At 42.5% G+C, this 20246-nt stretch overlaps 1 protein-coding gene across 1 annotated transcript in view; it reads left to right on the top strand.

The window, feature by feature from the left end:
• The window catches only part of LOC311307694 (neural-cadherin), a gene marked incomplete at both ends in the record, with an annotated part of 210051 nt that overhangs the window by 32393 nt on the left and 157412 nt on the right, over nt 1-20246 (top strand). Inside the window, 2 exons of the mRNA XM_084436544.1 lie at nt 18096-18293; nt 19603-19828. Coding sequence (XP_084292670.1) covers nt 18096-18293; nt 19603-19828 — 424 coding nt within the window. The remainder of the gene's footprint in view (nt 1-18095; nt 18294-19602; nt 19829-20246) is intronic.

Below are 20246 nucleotides of genomic sequence, written 5' to 3'. Positions count from 1 at the left end.
TTAACCACATTAATACACAAGGGCAGTGAGCTAGAGGATTTGTTTTTAGATAGGTTCACTGCACCCCAGAATTTAGCTGGGTTTGAATAACAGTTAGAGACTGAATCCAAGAAGTAATCAGATTTAGCTTTCCTTACAGCTGTTGTACATTTATTTCTGAGTTGTCTAAAAGAAAGCCAGTCTTGAGTATCCCCTGTGCGTCTGGCACGGGATCAGGCACAATTCCTATCATTAAACAAGTAAGACAGCTCACTAGAGAACCATGGTGCAACTCTATCTTTAATCCTAGTTCTCTTAAAAGGGGTGTGTTTATCTACAAAGTAATTTATTGTTTTTACAAAAGAGTCGAGGGCAACTTGCACGTCATTAGACTCAACTGTGCATAGACTATTACAGTCAGTGATGTCATCTAAGGGGACTTTTGGGGGGACTATTGGGCATTGAAAAATCTAAGATTTCTCCTCAAGACAGCGTAGCCTTGTTTTCACCAGCTTTGTAGATCTAACGCAAGCCGTAGGACAGTGGTCACTTGTACCCAAATCAAAAACACCGCAGGCAGAAATCCTGTCACATCTATTGGAAAAGATTAAATCAATAAGGGTGGACTTAACATATTTTTTGGATTCGGCCTAGTGGGCTCAGTAACCAGCTGAGAAAGGCCGATATTACTGCTCACATCCTTCAGGTAGCCAGAAGCAGCACTCCGCCAGTCCAGATTAAAGTCACCCATCACAATCATCTCAGAATCTGAATACAAGGAGAGTATAATAGCAATTCTGTCAATAGCACTGACCTCAGCCTTGGGAGGCCTGTAAACACCAATCACAAACTAGAAAGTACATTTCCTGGAGAAAATGTGAGGTGGGCTAGCTGCTGCAGCTGTATGTAACAGCTACTGCTAGAACTACTACGGACCGGGCAATCTCCATGCACCCACTGGCAAAGACCGTGTGTCTCTAGCCACCTCAGAGGCTGTGTTGTGAGGTCCGTGGCATGGATAGTGGCGTGGTGGTGAGACTCCGCCCCCTCAGGTCAGAGCAGGTCGGGGGCAGTGCACTGACATCCGGGCAATCTCCATGCACCCAACAGTGAAGACCGTGTGTCTGTAGCTCACTCAGGGGCTGAGATGTGGGGACAATGGCGTGGATAGTGGCGTTGTGACGAGACTCCGCCCCCTCGGGTCAGAGCCGGTCTAGGACAGTGTACTGCTCCCCGGACCACCTACATGCACCCAACCGTGAAAACTGCGTCTTTAGCCAACTCAGGGTCTGAGATGTGGGGACGGTGGCGTGGATAGTGGCGTGGTGGCGAGACTCCGCCCTCTCAGGTCAGAGGTTGTGGGGGGCAGGTCAGTGATTGCCAGGTCATCCCCATCCACCCCTCATTGGAGACCAAGATGGATTGATGGATGGATGGATGGATGGATGGATGGATGGATGGATGGATGGATGGATGGATGGATGGATGGATGGATGGAGAAAGAAAGAGAAAGAAAGATGGATGGATGGATGGATGGATGGATGAAAGAAAGAAAGAAAGAAAGAAAGAAAGAAAGAAAGAAAGAAAGAAAGAAAGAAAGAAAGAAAGAAAGAAAGAAAGAAAGATGGATGGATGGATGGATGGATGGATGGATGAAAGAAAGAAAGATGGATGGATGGATGGATGAAAGAAAGAAAGATGGATGGATGGATGGATGAATGAAAAAAAGATGGATGAAAGAAAGAAAGGATGGATGGATGAAAGAAAGACGGATGGATGGATGGATGAAAGAAAGAAGGATGGATGGATGAAATAATGGATGGATGGATGGATGGATGGATGAAAGAAAGAAGGATGGATGGATGAAAGAATGGATGGATGGATGGATAGATGGATGGATGAAAGAAAGAAAGAAAGAAGGATGGAAGGAAGGAAGGAAAGATGGAAGGAAGGAAAGAAGGAAGGATGGAAGGAAAGAAAGATGGATGGATGGAAGAAAGAAAGAAGGATGGATGGATGGCTGGATGAAAGAAAGGATGGATGGATGGAAGAAAGAAAGAAAGATGGATGGATTGATGAAAGGATGAAAGAAAAAGAAAGAAAGAAGGATGGATGGATGGATGGATGAGAGAAAGAAGGATGGATGAAAGAAAGAAAGAAAGATGGATGAAAGAATGGATGGATGGATGAAAGAAAGGAAGGAAAGAAGGATGGAAGGAAGGAAGGAAAGAAGGATGGAAGAAAGGATGGAAGGAAGGAAAGAAAGGAAGGATGGATGAAAGTAAAGAAAGGAAGGATGGAAGGAAAGAAGGATGGAAGGATGGATGGAAGGAAGGAAAGGAAGGAAGGAAGGATGGATGGAAGGAAAGAAAGAAAGAAAGAAAGAAAGAAAGAAAGAAAGAAAGAAAGAAAGAAAGAAAGAAAGAAAGAAAGAAAGAAAGAAAGGAAGGAAGGAAGGAAGGAAGGAAAGATGGATGGAAGGAAAGATGGATGGAAGGAAGGAAGGAAGGAATGAATATGAATGCTACCGTAGTCATAAAAGGGTGCCTGTACAGAGAGCCTGCACGTGTCCCCAAATTCAAATCCCAACTGACACTGTGAGCATCCTCTCATTCACTTCAATGGAAAGGCATTTTGGCTTCAGACAGCTCTCTCTCAAAAAGTATAAAGGTCACAGCCTAGATATTGACACCGTAGGAATCCTGAGAAAATGCTGAACATTTTAGGCAATGATATGTCCGTGTAGCTTAAAAACTGTTAGCAGTTACAAAATTAGCAGCTCAAAAGGTAGTGTGGGCCCATACGTTTCAATGGAGAGCGCAGTTGCTGAACAAATCGTCATACAGCGAAAACTATAAGTCACACGGCTTAGATACTTACATTGTACGAATCAGCACAGTTATGGGAACGTTTCGATATGTGTATGAGCTGTTAAAACTGTAGGCATAGTGACAAGTTAGAAAAAGAGTAAAAATGCAAAATTAGCAGCTCAAAAGCTAGAGTGCGTTGCCATACGTTTCAATGAGGAGAGCAGTTGCCGAACAAATCGTCATACAGCGAAAACTCTACGTCACACTGCTTATATACTTACATTGTATGAATCAGCACAGTTGTGTGAACATTTTGATGTATAATATGTGTGTGAGCTTTCAAAACTGTAGAAGTGCCAGCAGTTTACAAAATGTGTGAATATTTTCAAAGCAACTGCTGCCACCACTCTAAAAACATAAAGTTTCTGAACATTCCAAAAGTAGTTTCAAGCAGTTTCAATGGGACAAAAAATAGTTTTAAAAGTTAAATTTCTTAAAAACTATAACAAATATCAAAAATCTGAATGGATCCGTTCAAGAGCTAAACATTATGAACATTTTAAAGTTTGAATGAAGTTTCTAGGACAAAGTATGAAGAACTAGTTAAGGTTCAAAAAAGTGGGGAGAATAATAAGAAAGAAAGAAAGAAAGAAAGAAAGAAAGAAAGAAAGAAAGAAAGAAAGAAAGAAAGAAAGAAAGAAAGAAAGAAATAGTGGGAATATCACAAGTTGGGGTAGCTTCTGCAAGCTAGCCCACCTAATAATGAGTTGCTAAGCCTCAATTCAACCTTCAGTACAAGCATTTCAAAACACTTTGGGATGGTAATGTCATTCACAACAGAGACAGACAATTTTACATACATAGCAACCCCACCACCCCTGCCTAATCTATCAATTCTATATACATTATAGTGCTACACAGCTATGGAAGAGTCACTATCAGACTTCTTTAACCAGGACTCAGACAGTACCAGGACATCGGGGTCAGCCTGAGAGACTAGGATTTTCAGATGATTTAATATATGTTGCTGAAGGAGACTTCTTATGTTTAAATGAATCAGCCCAAGACCTTTCTTTTCCTCAAAGGCAGTTGGAATATTTAGACAAGCTGGAGTGGACTCTAAGTCAGAAAGGACAGAGCTTACAATGACAGGGGCCTGGGTCAAGGGACGTAGGTATCTAATAACTGGACCACAACGGACAATTGTACGATTCACCTTAGGCCTAGGCCTAATAGATGTGTCAGCCCAAACTGAATGGCGGACACGGAATCTAACCGTGATTCTAGAGGGTGTGTGTTGAGGGCTAACTGTCACATGGAGAGGAAGACAATCACCAGAAAGCCCTGATGTAGCCCAATCCGTAGGAACGTGTCTGTGTCTGTCTATAGCTGTGATCTGTAAGTGTCTGTACATGTTCTGCATGTCCATGCTCTGGCTCTGATACTGTTTGCTAGCTATGATCTCTATCAATCAATCAATCAATCAATCAATCAAAGCTTTATTTGTATAGCGCATTTCATACCCAGAGGCAACACAATGCGCTTTACAGAGAACAAGGGGAACAGCAATAATTCACCCGGGAAGCAGCAATAATGCATTGTTAGAGAATGGTTGAGTTATCCTAAGCCCAGTCTCTCTCCAGACTGGGGCGGCTGTGGCTCAGTTGGCAGTTCGAATCCCGGCTCCTCCTGTCCACATGTTGAAGTGTCCTTGAGCAAATTGCTCTCAATGTGCAGGCTAGCACCTTGCATGGCAGATGCCGCCATTCATGTATGAATGGGTGAATGAGAGGTCATTCTAAAGTTCTTTGGATAAAAGCGCTAGATAAGTGCAGTCCATTTACCATCATTTACCAATCAACTGCCAGGATTCGAAAAGCAGTTTTAGCATAAAGTGTCCAGACCCATAGAGAGATATGCAGCAGGCAGTAACGTAGTTAGCGTAGCTTTCATAGTGTATCAGCGAAAGAACTCTCATGGGTCTGGTGTTGAGACTATCCTAATCCTAACTCATTCCTCACTCATGAGGCTGTGTGCCATACTATGATGCATTGTGATGCGTAATATAATGCATTGTGTGTGTGTGTGTGTGTGTGTGTGTGTGTGTGATTGCTTTTCCTTTGGGACCTGATTGTATATAAGGCTGTCAAGATGTAGTGTATAGGGCCAATGAGGAGGATGATGTGCAGTGACAGTAGTGACCAGCACCTAGGGCTTCCAGGACCACTGAGTCTCTCACACACATACACACATGCACATGCACACACACACACACACACACACACACACACACACACACACACACACACACACACACACACACACACACACACACACACTACATACCAGCCCAGTAGGCTAAGCCATAGTAGGTTGTGCTATCCCAGTAGATAGAGCTACTGTATCCCAGTAGGTACAATAGAGCTATCCCAGTATGTAGAGCTATCCCAGTAGATAGAGCTATCCCAGTAGGTAGAGCTATCCCAGTAGATCGGGCTATCTCATTAGGTAGAGCTATCCCAGTAGATAGGACTATCTCATTAGGTAGAGCTATCCCAGTAGATCGGGCTATCTCATTAGGTAGAGCTATCCCAGTAGATAGAGCTATCCCAGTAGGTAGAGCTATCCCAGTAGATAGGGCTATCTCATTAGGTGGAGCTATCCCAGTAGATAGGACTATCTCATTAGGTAGAGCTATCCCAGTAGATAGGACTATCTCATTAGGTAGAGCTATCCCAGTAGATAGGGCTATCTCATTAGGTAGAGCTATCCCAGATCATCCTGAAAAGGAGTGTGGGTTAGAGACTGCCTGACAGAGGTACTGGAGATACATGCTTAAGCCACTGAGACCAGATCTGCTGCTTGATATGGTAGCTTCAGAGAGCACAGCTGGTGCTTTGACTCACTTTTCAGGTTGAAAACAGGAGTTATATGGCATTACAGAAACACAGTCACCCCATGTCATTATATCCTCTACTACAAATACAAATTATCTACAAATTACAAGTATCACACTATTCATTTAGGGAATGTTCTGTGACTTACAGTATAAGTGCATAATTAAGTGCATTCAAGTTCAGTAAGCTGATAATTTCACTGTCATGGTGCAGAGATGCGTACGTTTTGTGGATAGACTGATAAAGAGTGCTAGACAGCTCTAGACAGTGATAGACAGTTCTAGAAGTTGATAGATTGATAGATAGATGGATAGATTAGACTTTATTGTCCCTCAAGGGGAAATTCATTTTCACATGACTGCATTAACAGCACAATACATTTAACAATGAACAACATTTTACATAGACATCGTAGGTGGACATTACATAGATATTGACAGTACAGTACAGTACAGAGAGACACTACAAAGTTACAACCATCACCATCGCTATTGAACAGACCTCCTTCAGCGTGACAGTGATAGACAGTTCTAGACAGTGATTGACAGTTCTAGAAGTTGATAGATGGTGCTAGTAGCACAAACAGATGCATTTCCCACCAGGTGACTGGGGGTTGACAGTGGTGTCCCACTGGGTTGTGTTCAGAGTGAGCAGGAGAGACTAACACAGATTAGAGTTACAGCACTAGACTAATGAGAAAACACAAAAATAACAACCCTAATATATCAACACCGTAGCATCGCTGTGTTGACTATTAGTTTTTTTTTTTTTTTACAAAGTGTTTTGTTTTCTTATTAGTCTAGTGCTGTAACACTGCTATGTGTTTTTTAAGCAGTGCAGCTACTGTGTATGTGTATGTGTGTGTGTGTGTGTGTGTGTGTGTGTGCGTGTCTGTTCGTAGCATGAGATTTAGACTAATTAGGAGTCACCAATACTGGTGCACACCAGCACTAGAGGGCAGGCATGAAATTGTGTGTATATATTATACCCAAAGTGTCTCTATGATCTTCCCACATCAAGATATGGCCGTTTCAATATTGTGCTCGCCTCCCTACCATTTCTGTCATTGTAGTATAGATAGAATAGATAAATAGATAGATACTTACAAAAGGACATGGATGTTTTCTCTGGACTAGGATTAAGGAATAGTTAATTGTTTTGGCATAATTACAGCCCAAGAGCATTGACTGCTCATACCAAGCCTCTCCTCTCACTGATTGAAGTTATATATATAAAATATATATATATATATATATATATATATATATAGAGAGAGAGAGAGAGAGAGAGAGAAAGAGAGAGAGAGAGAGAGAGATTTGTATTTATGCTCTTATATGCCTGTCTCTCCCCTTTCTCTTTTCTTGCAGCTGGATTGCATTTTATTCGGGAGGGGAGGGGGGCGACCAAGCATTCAAAGTCAATTTCTCTCCTCAAATTGACTTCAAAGCGACAACAGTAATCCTCTCATCCGGCGTTCGCCCCTGTTCCTTATTAATGCCATTAATAATCCCTTTAGCAGCTTTCACGCATGGCTGTTTATTGGCATTGTGATGGAGCAGACGCACCCCAATCTTATGCTTAGAGGTCTCTCCATTCACGTCGCTTACTTTTCGGTCTATTGCAACTCCCATAAATGAACACAAGTAAATCTGTATAAAGCCCTCCTCCTTCCCTCCTCTCCTACTCTCTTCCTTCCTAAGGGACAGTTGGGGGAACACTATTCTCGTGAGACCATCCTGATCTCTCCTGAGAGTTGTGAAACTGTGTGCATGCATGTATGTGTGTGTGTGTATGTATGAATGTACAGTATGTATGCATGTATGCATTTACAGTATGTATGTATGTATGTATGTATGTATGTATGTATGTTCTGTATATTCTCTATGGTAAATGGACTGCACTTGTATAGTGCTTTTATCCAAAGGGCAGTCACCCCAATGGCGGCAGCTTCCATGCAAGGCGCTTGCCTGCTCATTGGTATTAATTTGGGGTTCAGTGTCTTGCCTAAGGACACTTCGACATGTCATCAGGAGGAGCCGGGATTCGAACTGCCGACCCTACGATCATTGGACGACCCACTCTACCTCCTGAGCTACACAGCCACACCTCTGCCTATTCCGCTGTTCTCCCACTCCTGCTGTACCTTTTCCACTGCTGAAACCCCAACTTTCCCCCATGGGGATCATTAAATTATATATTATCTTAATAACAACTCAAAATGTTGCTTGGAGAGCACAGACCTCCACCCATGAATGCATTTCGTGGCTCTATGCGTGTGCACATGCATGCGAGCAGGACATGTTTGGTATCGCTGCATTCATTAGGTCAAGAGCTTTAGGCCAGTCCAGCCCTGTGTCTCTGTGACCTTCCTATGTCGAGATGTGGCCGTTTCAATTCCCCCCATTGATAACGAATGATTGAATGCATGAGACTAAATCCCAAAAATGAATGGAGGTGAATGGCTTGCTGTGTTTTGGCGGCTCGTGGACCCGCCTCATGATTCGGATACGCTCCAAAATGGAATGGGTTCTAAGTTGCACCAGGCGGCGGTATAGCTCAGGAGGTAGAGCAGGTCGTTCAGTGATCGTAGAGTCGGTGGTTCGAATCCCGGCTTCTCCTGACTACCTGTCGAAGTGTCCTTGGGCAAGACACTGAACCCCAAAAATTGCTCCCAATGAGCAGGCAAGCGCCTTGCATGGCAGCTGCCGCCATTGGTGTGTGAATGGCGCTCCGGGCCAGTGTAACAACTGGATGGGGAGCGCGTTACAAATGCAGTACCTATATCTACATATACCTATGCTACACGCTTCCACCCTTTCATTAAAATCAGTCTTGTAGTTTTTGCATAATCCTGTCAAAGGACTAACTAGCCAACCAACCAGCAAACACACGCCACCGAAAACACAACCTCTCGCCCTTCGCTATCACGAAGCTAGCAATTAAAAAAGAACAAGAATACGCACTATAGCGGAGTTTCTCTGAGGTTCAGAAGTTTGTGAAAACAGTTTGACACAGAACAAATAAAGTTTATATTTATGTTTTGTTCTCAACCCCGTGCGTAGGTGTGTGTGTGTGTGTGTGTTTGTGCCCCCGCGTGCGCGCGTGTACAGTAGAACAGGGGGGCTGGATTGGGGCAAGAAGGATCTGTCTCCCTAGCCTTGATTCTTGCCTAGCCTCTCTTATCCTCTCTCTCCCTCCATCTGTCCTTCCTCTCTCCCTCCCTCCTTATATCCTTCCTCTCTCATCCCTCCATCTCTTTTCTCTTATCTCCTCTCCCTCCATCTCTCCTTTCTCTCTCTGTCTCTCTCTCTGTCCCTCTCTGTATCTCTCCTCTCTTCCCCTGTCCCCCTCAGTGCTTCTCTCTCTCATCCTCTTGAAGATAAGCGTGTTTCAAGGTTCTTGACAAGTGATGTGACAGAGATTGTTTGGTTATGCAGGAATGCTGTGGAACAGAGCAGCGTTCAGAAACAAGACTCACAACACCATGTATTCATTCCTCACAACTCAGTCTCCATCTCCAGTCCTCCAGTCTGGTAGAGATTAACAACTGAACAATTAATTAAGTTCTCTAAATCGCTTGGCAGCAGAATCTTGGTAGGAGAGCCTTGCTTTATTTATTTTTTTCTCCTGAGGAATAGGCAAAATAAAAAAACAAATCATTAAAGCCATACACATTTCAAAGGCCTTTTAAGAGAGGGAGAAACATCGGAAGAAAGAGAGAAGGAGATAGAGAGAGGACAGAGAGAGAGAGAGAGAGAGAGAGAGATGGGTAACACTTTATAATAATGATCAGTTATAAGGCATTTATAAAACATTTGTTAATAATGAACTAATCATTAACAGATAATTTATAAACATGTGTAAATGATTCATAAATGATTTGTAAATATACTAGTTAAACATTCACAAATGGAATGGAATGGAATTTTCACAATTCTCCAATAATTTCATCTTCTTTTACAAGTATGTGGCCTTCTTAGCTCTGTGCTCAGAGGTTGCCTCTCTAGAGGCTAACAGGGTAACAATGAGAGGCTGCCCCTGTAGAGAATAACAAGCTACAGTAGCTGGCTAACAATAGGAGGCTGCTTTTTAGAGGCTAACAGGCTAGCAATAAGAGTCTGTCTCTAATATGATCTGGTCCTGGTTCACTTAATGATGTGAATTTTTTTATTTATTTAGTGGAGAACAGTCATTTATAGCCTACATGCATATCCTACTATTAGATTCAGAGTTGATTTTTGCCCATTTCTGCTCATTTAAACTGAAGGAAGCACAAAAGGAATGATGATTTCCAGAGGCGGAGCCAGACAATTTTTAACGGGGTGGCCAGGCTGAGACCTTTACTCACAGTGGGGTGGCACAAAAACTGATGTCTCGTTATATTTTCTTTCTGCATGGTAAATCGCTGTAGGCCAAATAGTAAATTTTCCGGTCACTGTTTATCATTTGCTTATGCAGGCAACAGTGACTGCCATGTACAAGTTCACCATTAGAATATATAATAATAGCTGTCATTTCAATTATGCTACTCAATACATTATATCTACAGTATATATAGTGTACAGTATGCAAGTGTCTGAATGTTTAGCAGAATGTTTGGCAGAACAAATCTACACCCTTAAGACTTTGGATTGATTCTGCAATGCAGATTTTGTTTTTATTCTCAAATTGTTTCCACCCACCTTAAGCGCAGAAATGTGAATGAAAGTCCTCAGTCGCTATTTGAGCGAAGTGTTTAAGACTCGTGACTACTTGTTTGCATGCGGTTGAATGGGAGTGGTTGTGCTCTTAAAATGTGTCCGTATGGGAACAATGGGCGTAGAGTAATGGTTCCGCAAGAAAGCTGTGCCTGAAATGTGGTGTTGTGTGGGTGGCCAGAGGGGTGGCCAGACATTAGTCTGTGGTGGCCCCGCCCACCTTGGGCCATCCCTTGGCTCCACCCCTAACGGTTTCAATGACTTGTAAGCTTCGTTAATAACATAAGTTTTATGACTACTTCAACTGAGTTGGCGAGTGTGACCGATGTCTGACGCAGATTCAGTATAGTGAGTCGGACCACTCCCGTTCAGCTCCACCGTGGGCTGATGAGATGAGCCTCGCATCACCAGGCTCTCCTCGGGGGAGAGCAGGGTTTCAATTCGCTTGATATACTTGTATTTGAGTTGAGATTTAGAATTTATTATTATCCAAACAATGAACTAGCTGATGGCGAGCCTGTTGTGGAACAGCCTGTTGAGGCTGATAAAGAGATTACTCTTGTCAAATGTATTTGCTCTCGCAAAGGAAAGCTGAAAGTGTTGACATGTAAACAGAATGAAATTCGAGCTCTGTTGGATTTTGAATTTGGGAAATCTGACATAAATGTCAAAAGTGAAGTGTAACGTGCTTGAGAATACACTGGAAGAATTTATACTCTGATCTCCATTCTACTTCATTCCAAAAGTGTTTGATGGGGTTGAGGTCAGGGCTCTGTGCGGGCCAGTCAACTTCTTCCACACCAACCTCACCCAACCATGCCTTTATGGACCTTGCTTTGTGCACTGGGGCACAGTTATGCTGGAACAGAAAAAAAGCCTTACCCAAACTGTTCCCACAAAGTTGGAAGCATAGAATTGTCCAAAATGTCTTGGTAATGGGCAAACATTCCCACAGACACACTCCAAAATTGTGTAGAAAGCCTTTCCAGAAGAGTGGAAGCTGTTATAGCTGCAAAAGAGGGACCAATTCCATATTACAGTAATGCCTATGCATTTATAATGGGATGTCATAAAAGCTCCTGTAGGTGTAAAGTGTAGGTGTCCCAATATGTTTGTCCATGTATTAGTGTATGTCCATATACATATACTTTTGTCCATATATTAGTGAACGTGGTTATCAAAATAATGCCTGTTTCCATGTCTGCTACGACATGGCATACTGTAGCTAGCTAGCCAGGCTAGCCAAAAACATGAAATCAAAATATAAAATAAAAAGTCCCAAACCCACAATTGTAAGAAATATGTTTTGGCATCAATGTACATGTAATAATGTCACAATGTGCCCTCCCATTACTTTTTATACCTTTTTTTATTTTTTGTATACCTTGCAGCCTCTCACACTCACTTACCGGACATCAATAAGTCTGTAAGGGCTCAGGGCTTGAGGGTTTAGGGGGGACACTGGGATTGGGCTGAAATGTTTGAGGGAGAAGCCCTGGTTTTGGTTGAGAGCAAACAGTTTTTTAACCATCTGCTCTTACAATTATTTTCATTTAGGCTTTCATCTACACATGAATCTAACATTGCATAGGCCTGTACATCTATCATCTATTTCCTCTCTTTCACACAAACACACTTGAACATGCACTTGACATTGTCTGTATATTGCGCTGGCCTACAGCATTTTGGTAGGATATATTTGAGTTGAGATTTATAGTTTATTATTTCCAAACAATGAATATTGTCACCGTGCCTGCTGGATCTACAAAAAAGGTGTGTTAAAACAATCTCTTCTATTACTGGGGCAGTGGCTGTAACGTCTTGCAAAGGAATAGCCACGACAGTGTGAATTGGTCTTAACATTAAACTGACAGGTTGGTGTGAGTTGTGCTTTAGACATTCACTTTTTCCGTCTAATGCTCTCCACTTCTCTGTCTCTCTCTCTCTCTCTCTCTCTCTGTACCCCACCCCTCCCACCCACCCCCCCCTTCTTCCTCTCTGCCCCCCCCCTCTCCTGTGTGGGTCTGTGGTCCTTTACCTGAGTCTGTGTAGTTACTGCCAGAGAGACAGGATAGAGGGATGTCCTTCTGTCAGCAGAAAGTTGGGAAGAAAGAGAATGAGAGAGGGAGAGAGAGAGGTGGGGGTGAGAACAGCGCGCTGACTGGGCTCACACTAGTGCGCTCACTAATGACATCTGGAAGCAGGAAAGAAACAGCTATAGGTGGTAAGTAGAGAGAATGAGAGAGGAAAGCAGTGCCCTTGTTTATTCACAAGTAATTAAAAGTTACATAATCGTTGTTGTCTCCGAGCTCTGCCAAAAAGTTTGGCACTGGTGTGTCCTGAATCTCCTGTGTGTGTGTGTGTGTGTGTGTGTGTGTGTGTGTGTGTGTGTGTGTGTGTGTGTGTGTGTGTGTGTGTTTGCGTGCCTGTGTGCTGGGCGTGTGGTGAGAGACAAGAGAGAGGGAGAGACCACCATCAGAAACCAGAGAATCAAACACTTCAACTTCAGTCAGTGCAGAGTAATTATATGCTTGTGTTAGTTCTGTTAGAGAGTGACAGGTTAATCCTACCCTTCTATGAGTGTCTTTTTTATTTCCTGTTGTTCGCCTCTCACGAGGATTCTAAAGCCATTTATGTATGCTGCTTTTGGTTGTGTTATTGGCGCTGATTTTTTGTATTAATCACACCCTGTGCTTCTTTCTGTCATTACTGTTCCTACTGTGTTCTCCTCCTTTATTTCTTTGTCCTTCCCCACAACCTAACCGCTCCCGTTCTACTCTCTTTCACATTCTATTTCACTGCATCGTCTTCTAACGGGGGTCTTCCCTGGTCTTCCGATGTGGAGGGTGGAATGGGCTGGTTGAAGCAGGTACCAGCGTACTGACCAAGGTTTTATAGTTAACGAAAACTAACGAAAAAACGGAAACTAGGTGGGAAAAAAACAATTTAGTTTACTGAAATGTAAATAAAAACTAGGCTTTACAAAAAACCTACAGTTTAACTAATTTAAACTGTACTGTGTGTTTACAAAACTAACGAAAATAAACTAAAATTATAGAGAAAATGTCTTTAGTTTTAGTCTCTTTCATTTCATACAGTACATACGGCTAGTATTTTGGGTGGATATGAAATCTATCCTCCAATGTATTTATTTTTAGCTGTGCACATGCACAGAAGTAACCTGACGTGCGCCAAATGGTTTGTTTTACACAGAGTGAAACAACGTGAGCTCGCGGGATCAGGATGGCATTCGCGGGATCAGGATGGCATTAGCATGTTTATTCTGCATCATCCTGGGCTTGAACTCACAACCATAGACATCAAGGGAAGATCATGTTCTTGTTGAGCCATGTGAGACACTGGCAGTATAAATGTGACAAAGCTGGTAATATAAATGTCACAGCTAGATATTTACACCGTAGGAATCCTGCATGAACATATCAGTAGGCCTACATACTGTGATCAGTGGTGTCTGGTGGGTCCTAGAACCGGGTAAGCCAGGACCAACGAAGCACGCACGCGCAGCGTGCACCATTTTTTGGGGGGTGTGCTTTCAAAGCATGCCCTGATGGGTGGTTTCACAGCACCAGAAGGCCGCTGAGCAGTTCTACTGTTCTATATAAGCAGTTCTATATAAACTTATATGTAAAAAAAAAACATACAGGAAAACTACAGTAACAAAGGCCAATAATTTGAGAGCGAGTGAATAAGAGGACAATATTTAGGCTGAAACAACCAAGCTTTTAGGGGCACACTAAATAAACTACAGAACCATTATATGACAACAAAAGCCAAGCACCACGAAGAGGAATGACTGGACGATAAAATACACCCCCTTAGGGCACAGCACTCAATAGCCTACTCCCCTACTTCACTAATCAGTGTTTAGGCTACTACTAACCTACTAGGCTACTAGCCCTATTAGCCCACCGCTCCAGGAAGCAAAGTTCACACTCTTGAATGCTGATTAAATCTAGGCAAAGCAAAATGCACAGCCATAACAGCTGGTAATTAATCACAAAAGACCTACCTTATATCGTAACCCAAACTCGTTTAATCTACTTCATTTTGGAATCAACTTTCAACAAATACTCAATATCTTCGTTTTCCATGTTCATTGATGCTAGCTAGATAGCTAAAGTGGGTAATGTGATTGGCAGGTGACATGAATGACGGGACAGTTTTGTTTTGATTGGATAAACCGTCCCAATGTTAAAATGTGAATGTGAATTCCAATGTAAGCACTTTGAGAACTGGCTTATCCTACGCCCACTTTTAAGCATTTTGACAAATGACATATTTGGTTACATTTCGACTGATGACCACATTATTCGCGGTTTTGTATGTGTGGGCTTGATTGGTTGATTTTTCATTTGGTCTTGATTTCCGTAAGCTAGAATAATTTTACCTGGCCTACAATGTTAAGTGAATGACGAGCTAGTAAAACAGCTGTCAACAGACCGTAACGTGGACTGTATTTTCATTAGGACTGTAGGGGGAGACGGAGCACTACCAAAACGCTAAACACGGTTGAAAATGAAGCGATATAGCAGAATACAAGACGCATTTAAGTCAAAAACGGTCTGAAAGTCGTTCCTTCACTGAAAGAGGGTGCAAAAAATAAGTTTCGATTTGTATGGGTAAGCTATTCTTACCCTGGCTTATAGGAATAGGGTTGCAAAGGGGCGGAAAATTTCCGGTAAATTTCCAGAAAGTTTCCAGAAATTTACCATGGGAAGTTTAGAATTGTATCCCATTTTCATCCAATTTGGTAGCCAACTGACCCTGCCCTAGTGTCCAGTTACCCCCTACTAACTGTTGAGGATTCGTCACACAACCTGGCCGGTTGGCAGTACAAAGGGGAGAGACAACCCCTTGACTCTCAGCTCACAACCATTATTCCAACACCAGACAGGGTTGCTGTTGTGTGACGAACTCTCAAACCGAGATTAAACTAACCACCCTCAGGGAACGGCGGCCCAATAGGCCGCTCCCTCTGGGATCCGGCCATACTCAGATCTGGCGAGACCGCCAGTCCCTGGTGGGCAGCTGCACCGGAACACAATGCATTAGACTGCTACACCACCGCAGACCCCTATAACAGGGAACTTAAATGTAGCCTATGCAGAAACAAAGATAAAATGCAATTCTAGATCTTGCAGCATGAACTTGGTTAAAACAACCTGATTTAATGCAAAATCAATTGAATTTCAACCCTGTACTGTGGATTCATCCATCACCTGCTCAGCTAATTCCTAGCATCCTGCACACTCTGGGGGCTGTAGAATCCATTAAAGCTCTAAATAGAATAAGCAAAAAATGTCATTTTTAAAACTTGTATGGTCACACTTTACAATAAGGGTCACAAAAAACATTAGTTAACTGTTAACTAATGCTTATTTAGGGTTAGGTTAGGTTACTAATGTTAATTAATACCTTAGTTAAGGTTAGGGTTAGGTGAGTTATCCTTAGTTAACATAAATAACATTAATAAATGGTTGCTAGAGAAATTCGTTAACTGTTACTTAATGCTTAATAATGCATTAACTAATGTTTATTAATGTACCCTTATTGTAAAGTGTTACCACTTGTATTAGAAATGTTTGCTTGCATGTTTACTTATGACAAAACAAAATAATGTTTCTATTTATTTCTGTTTATGACAATGTGAATACAATAATATAAATAACCCCCAAATTCCCTGTTTATTCCCGTTAATTCCCATAAATTCCTGTTCATTCCTGTGGAAAGTTTCCAACTTTTAATATTCCCTGAATTTTGCAACCCTATATAGGAGCAATCGCCACTGACTGTGATGGGAATGAGTTGTGGGACTCTGGGCTGAGCATGGATTCACTGATTGACTCATTTGATTGGATTGAACACAGGTGGGACTGATTGAGATGCAACAAACAAAGGACCGCTGAGATGGAGAGATGCAAACAAGATGAAGAAACAGTAACAGCTGCACATTTAAAAAATATAGTTAAAAGACCATGTCACATGGCGCAATGTCTGAGTAAGCATTAGCATTTTTATTCTGCATCCCCCTGTGATAGATGGGTTCACACTGTAACTTAAACATCACAATCACAAGGGTGAAAGTAAATGTCACAGGAGCATGTAACATGGAGGTTTCAGCAGTTTCCACTAAATGTTTGTTCAAATAAAGGCACCACGGGGGGCTAAAACCAAAACCAAAGACTAAACAATAAAACCAAGTAAACACTCAACAAGTGGAGAACAAAAGACAAAGCTTACAAGCGTACCCATTTGTTGGCACAGGACAACACCAGGGACAATGCACAGCTAAAGCAAATAATAAACAAAGAACAAGAGGGGAGCTACATGTAGGCTACAGTATGTACACGGGCTAACAAGACAGGTGGAAACCAATCAAACAAAAACAAAAATCTTCCTTTTTTCATGAACATTGGAGATTTATTGAGCAAGTATTTGCAGTAGCAGCATACAGTACTGTTTCAGTAAAACATTTTGCTGCACTGTGGGCTCAGTTTTTTATATTTAATAAATCAGTGAAGATCGTTTGTGGAGGACAGTCTGAAGAAGCAGTGTAGCAATTGAGGTGTCAATTGACCGAAAATATGAAAGGAGTAGGTGGGGTTTTACAGTTTTTGAGAAAAACAGTGATGGACTTCATAATCCCTGCCAGCTCAAAGCATATGGAAGTTTCTACTTTACTCTTTGCAAAGTGATTGCACATACGGCTGATTTGTTATGATTTTTTTAAGTTTTAAACTTTAGGCTCTGTCCGGATTTATGTATGGGCATGATGTTTATGATTTAACGTTAGGCTATTAGTGCTAGTATTTGATAGCCAGCCGGTATAGTGACGTTAATGTCAAAAGAGGTGAGACTTGCCAGCATGATGGACCAAACCATTTAAGAAGGGGGATATTGCTCAGGAAATTAAAGCTTTTTTCATCTATATTGCATTATTTGTGGTTTAATGCTCTGATGCAGCATTAGTGTGACTGATCTACATGCAGAATAATTTCGTCATAGAAAGAGGGACCTCTTGTTTTTTTGTGGGCCCTGCTTGCTTGTGGGCCCTTATAATCATTATCAACTTTCACCGCTAAACAATGGCGCTGTTCTCTGCACAGCTAGGGCCTAAAAGTGCAGCAAATCTTTGCTGGAGGAGAGTTAATGATTATATAACTGGGCGGGGGTCGGGGGGGGGGGGGGGGGGTGGTTGGTCCAAAGGGATGAAACACGATTGGAAGATTAATTCTTGCATCCATCTTGCATCATTTTCATCAAACTCTCCTCCCATCCTTGTTTTGGTTAATCTGATGTGGTTTATGGCTTTTTGATCGAGTCTGTGATTTTAATGAGACATGATATTAGGAATGGAACTCCTTCACCTCAACTGCGTTCGTACTTTACTGTCTTTCACACCATTCATTGTGTGTGTGTGTGCGTGTGTGTGCGCGCATGCGCGCATGTGTGTATGTGTGTGTGCATGCATGTGTGTGTGAGAGAGAGGGTCTGTCTGACATTCGTACTTTACTGTCTTTCACACCATTGATTGTGTGTGTGTGTGTGTGTGTGTGTGTGTGTGTGTGTGTGTGTGTGCGCGCGTGCGAGAGAGAGGGTCTGTCTGAAGCTGTCGAGCATCTCTTTACATGAATAATTATTGCTCTCTTCTGTTTTCCATCTCTATTCCTCCTCCTCGTCTCTTTTGATAGGCTCAGACTGGTACCTGGTGAGGGTGGAGCTTACCGTAACCGACGTCAACGACAATGTACCAGAGTGGACCATGGTCCCCGCCCCCTACCTGGCCGTGGTCTCCCCTGACACACCCCCAGGCTCACTGGTTTACAAGCTGAACGCTCGCGATGGAGACGAGGGCAACAATGGGGAGGTGGAGTACTTCCTGTCTGACGGTAGGTCACTCCCTATTTAGAAGAAAGTACTTCCTTTCTGACAGTAGGTCACTCCGGCTCCATTCCAAATCACATTCTTCTACTTTTTACTATTAGTACGTACTAAAGCTGCCCTTACAAAGTACATACTTTGCATGCAGTGTGCATACAAATTGGACACACTGCTTCAAGCCAAGTATCAGAATGCATTTCTCATCAGCCAGCAGTGATAGTGGGTATTTTAAAGCAGGCTAAAAGCTGTTGTAATTTTGGGCCTCGACGGTTAATGCCACTTTTGATATTTTTTTCAGGCAAGAGAGTAACCATGTAGATTTATTCCTGTATTCTATTTGTCCTGCTTTTTGTTTAAATGTCTATAATGACTTGCTTTTTGTTTTAATGCTTTTAATTTGTCCTGCCTTTTGTTTTAAATGTCTATTATGTCTTGCTTTTTGTTTTAATGCTTTTAATGTCTCATGTAAAGCACCTTGAATTGCCCTGTGGCTGAAATGTGCTATATAAATAAACTTGCCTTGCCTTGCCTTGCCTAGATTCCCAGTACTGTATGTGGTCAGTTTATCTAAATAAACGCTGTTTGTAAATATGTTCCTGTTCTGTTACAAAACCAAAAGCGTTTGAAGCTATAAACTGGGACGGTCATCCGTGTCTGGATGGCAACAGGCAGTGAAGTAACGTATTCATCACGCTTAACATTTATTTGGGAACACATAGCTGTCTGACAACCAGTTTGTTGGCATTTCGTTTTGACAACTGATAAACACTCATATTATGCTAGCACATCATCATTACACTGGTATTTTTGGCATACTATATAGTATGGAAGTATGCAATTCGGAACGCAGCCTCCCTGTTTAGAAAACAGTACTTCCTGTCTGAGGGTAGGTCACTCCCTGTTTAGAAGACAGTACTTCCTGTCTGACAGTAGGTCACTCCCTGTTTAGAAGACAGTACTTCCTGTCTGAGGGTAGGTCACTCCCTGTTTAGAAGACAGTACTTCCTGTCTGACGGTAGGTCACTCCCTGTTTAGAAGACAGTACTTCCTGTCTGAGGGTAGGTCACTCCCTGTTTAGAAGACAGTACTTCCTGTCTGACGGTAGGTCACTCCCTGTTTAGAATGGAGTTTGAGGCCAGATTTTTCTTCTGCTACCTACACTGCTTCATTGGTCCCATGTCTTCTGAGTGTTGGACTGGTGTCAGCTGTAGCCCATATCTTAATTTATCCCTTTCATAAAATAAGAAATCAGGTAAGAAAATCAAATCTAACACCAGCTGAGAGAGCTGAACCCCTCCTTGTTCTCCGGCCCTGTAGGTGGCGATGGTCGCTTCGAAGTGGATAGGAAAAGCGGTCAGGTACGGACCACGGGACTTCCTCTGAAGCGAAACAAGGAGTACCTCCTGACCGTGGTGGCGGCTGATAGGCTGGGCAGCCGCAGCCCGCCTGCCATGGTTTCCGTGGTAGCAGGACAACGGGCACCCCAGTTCACCAATGCCTCCTTTACCATTGCCATACCAGAGAACACACCCGAGGGGCAAGTGTGAGTAGCACACACACACACACACACACACACACACACACACACACACTCATACACACACAAACATGCATACATATACACACACATGCACATACAGTCATCTGAAATTCAATATTTCGCCGCACCTCGTGGCAAGAGCCACAACGACAGTGGCAGCGGCGGTAAAATAATTATTACAACCCACAACCACGAGGGGCAGTAGAGCACTGCTACAGTGTAGTAGGCTACTAGGCTTCTCTGACAATCTGGTTGCTGTTGCTTATAGCCTAACGTAGGCTACGTTTCTCAGTTTGACTGGTCTGAATTGCAAACTGCTTTTTTGGATTAGCTACAGCAGAGACAGTAGCCTACATATAATTGTTATTTTAGGGGTTATCATTTTACCAACTGATCGGACTTCATTCATTCTTTAGATCTC

Source organism: Borostomias antarcticus, assembly GCF_949987555.1.
Source record: "Borostomias antarcticus genome assembly, chromosome: 4".
Taxonomy (NCBI): Eukaryota; Metazoa; Chordata; class Actinopteri; order Stomiiformes; family Stomiidae; genus Borostomias; species Borostomias antarcticus.
This window is presented reverse-complemented; position numbering and strand designations above follow the sequence as displayed.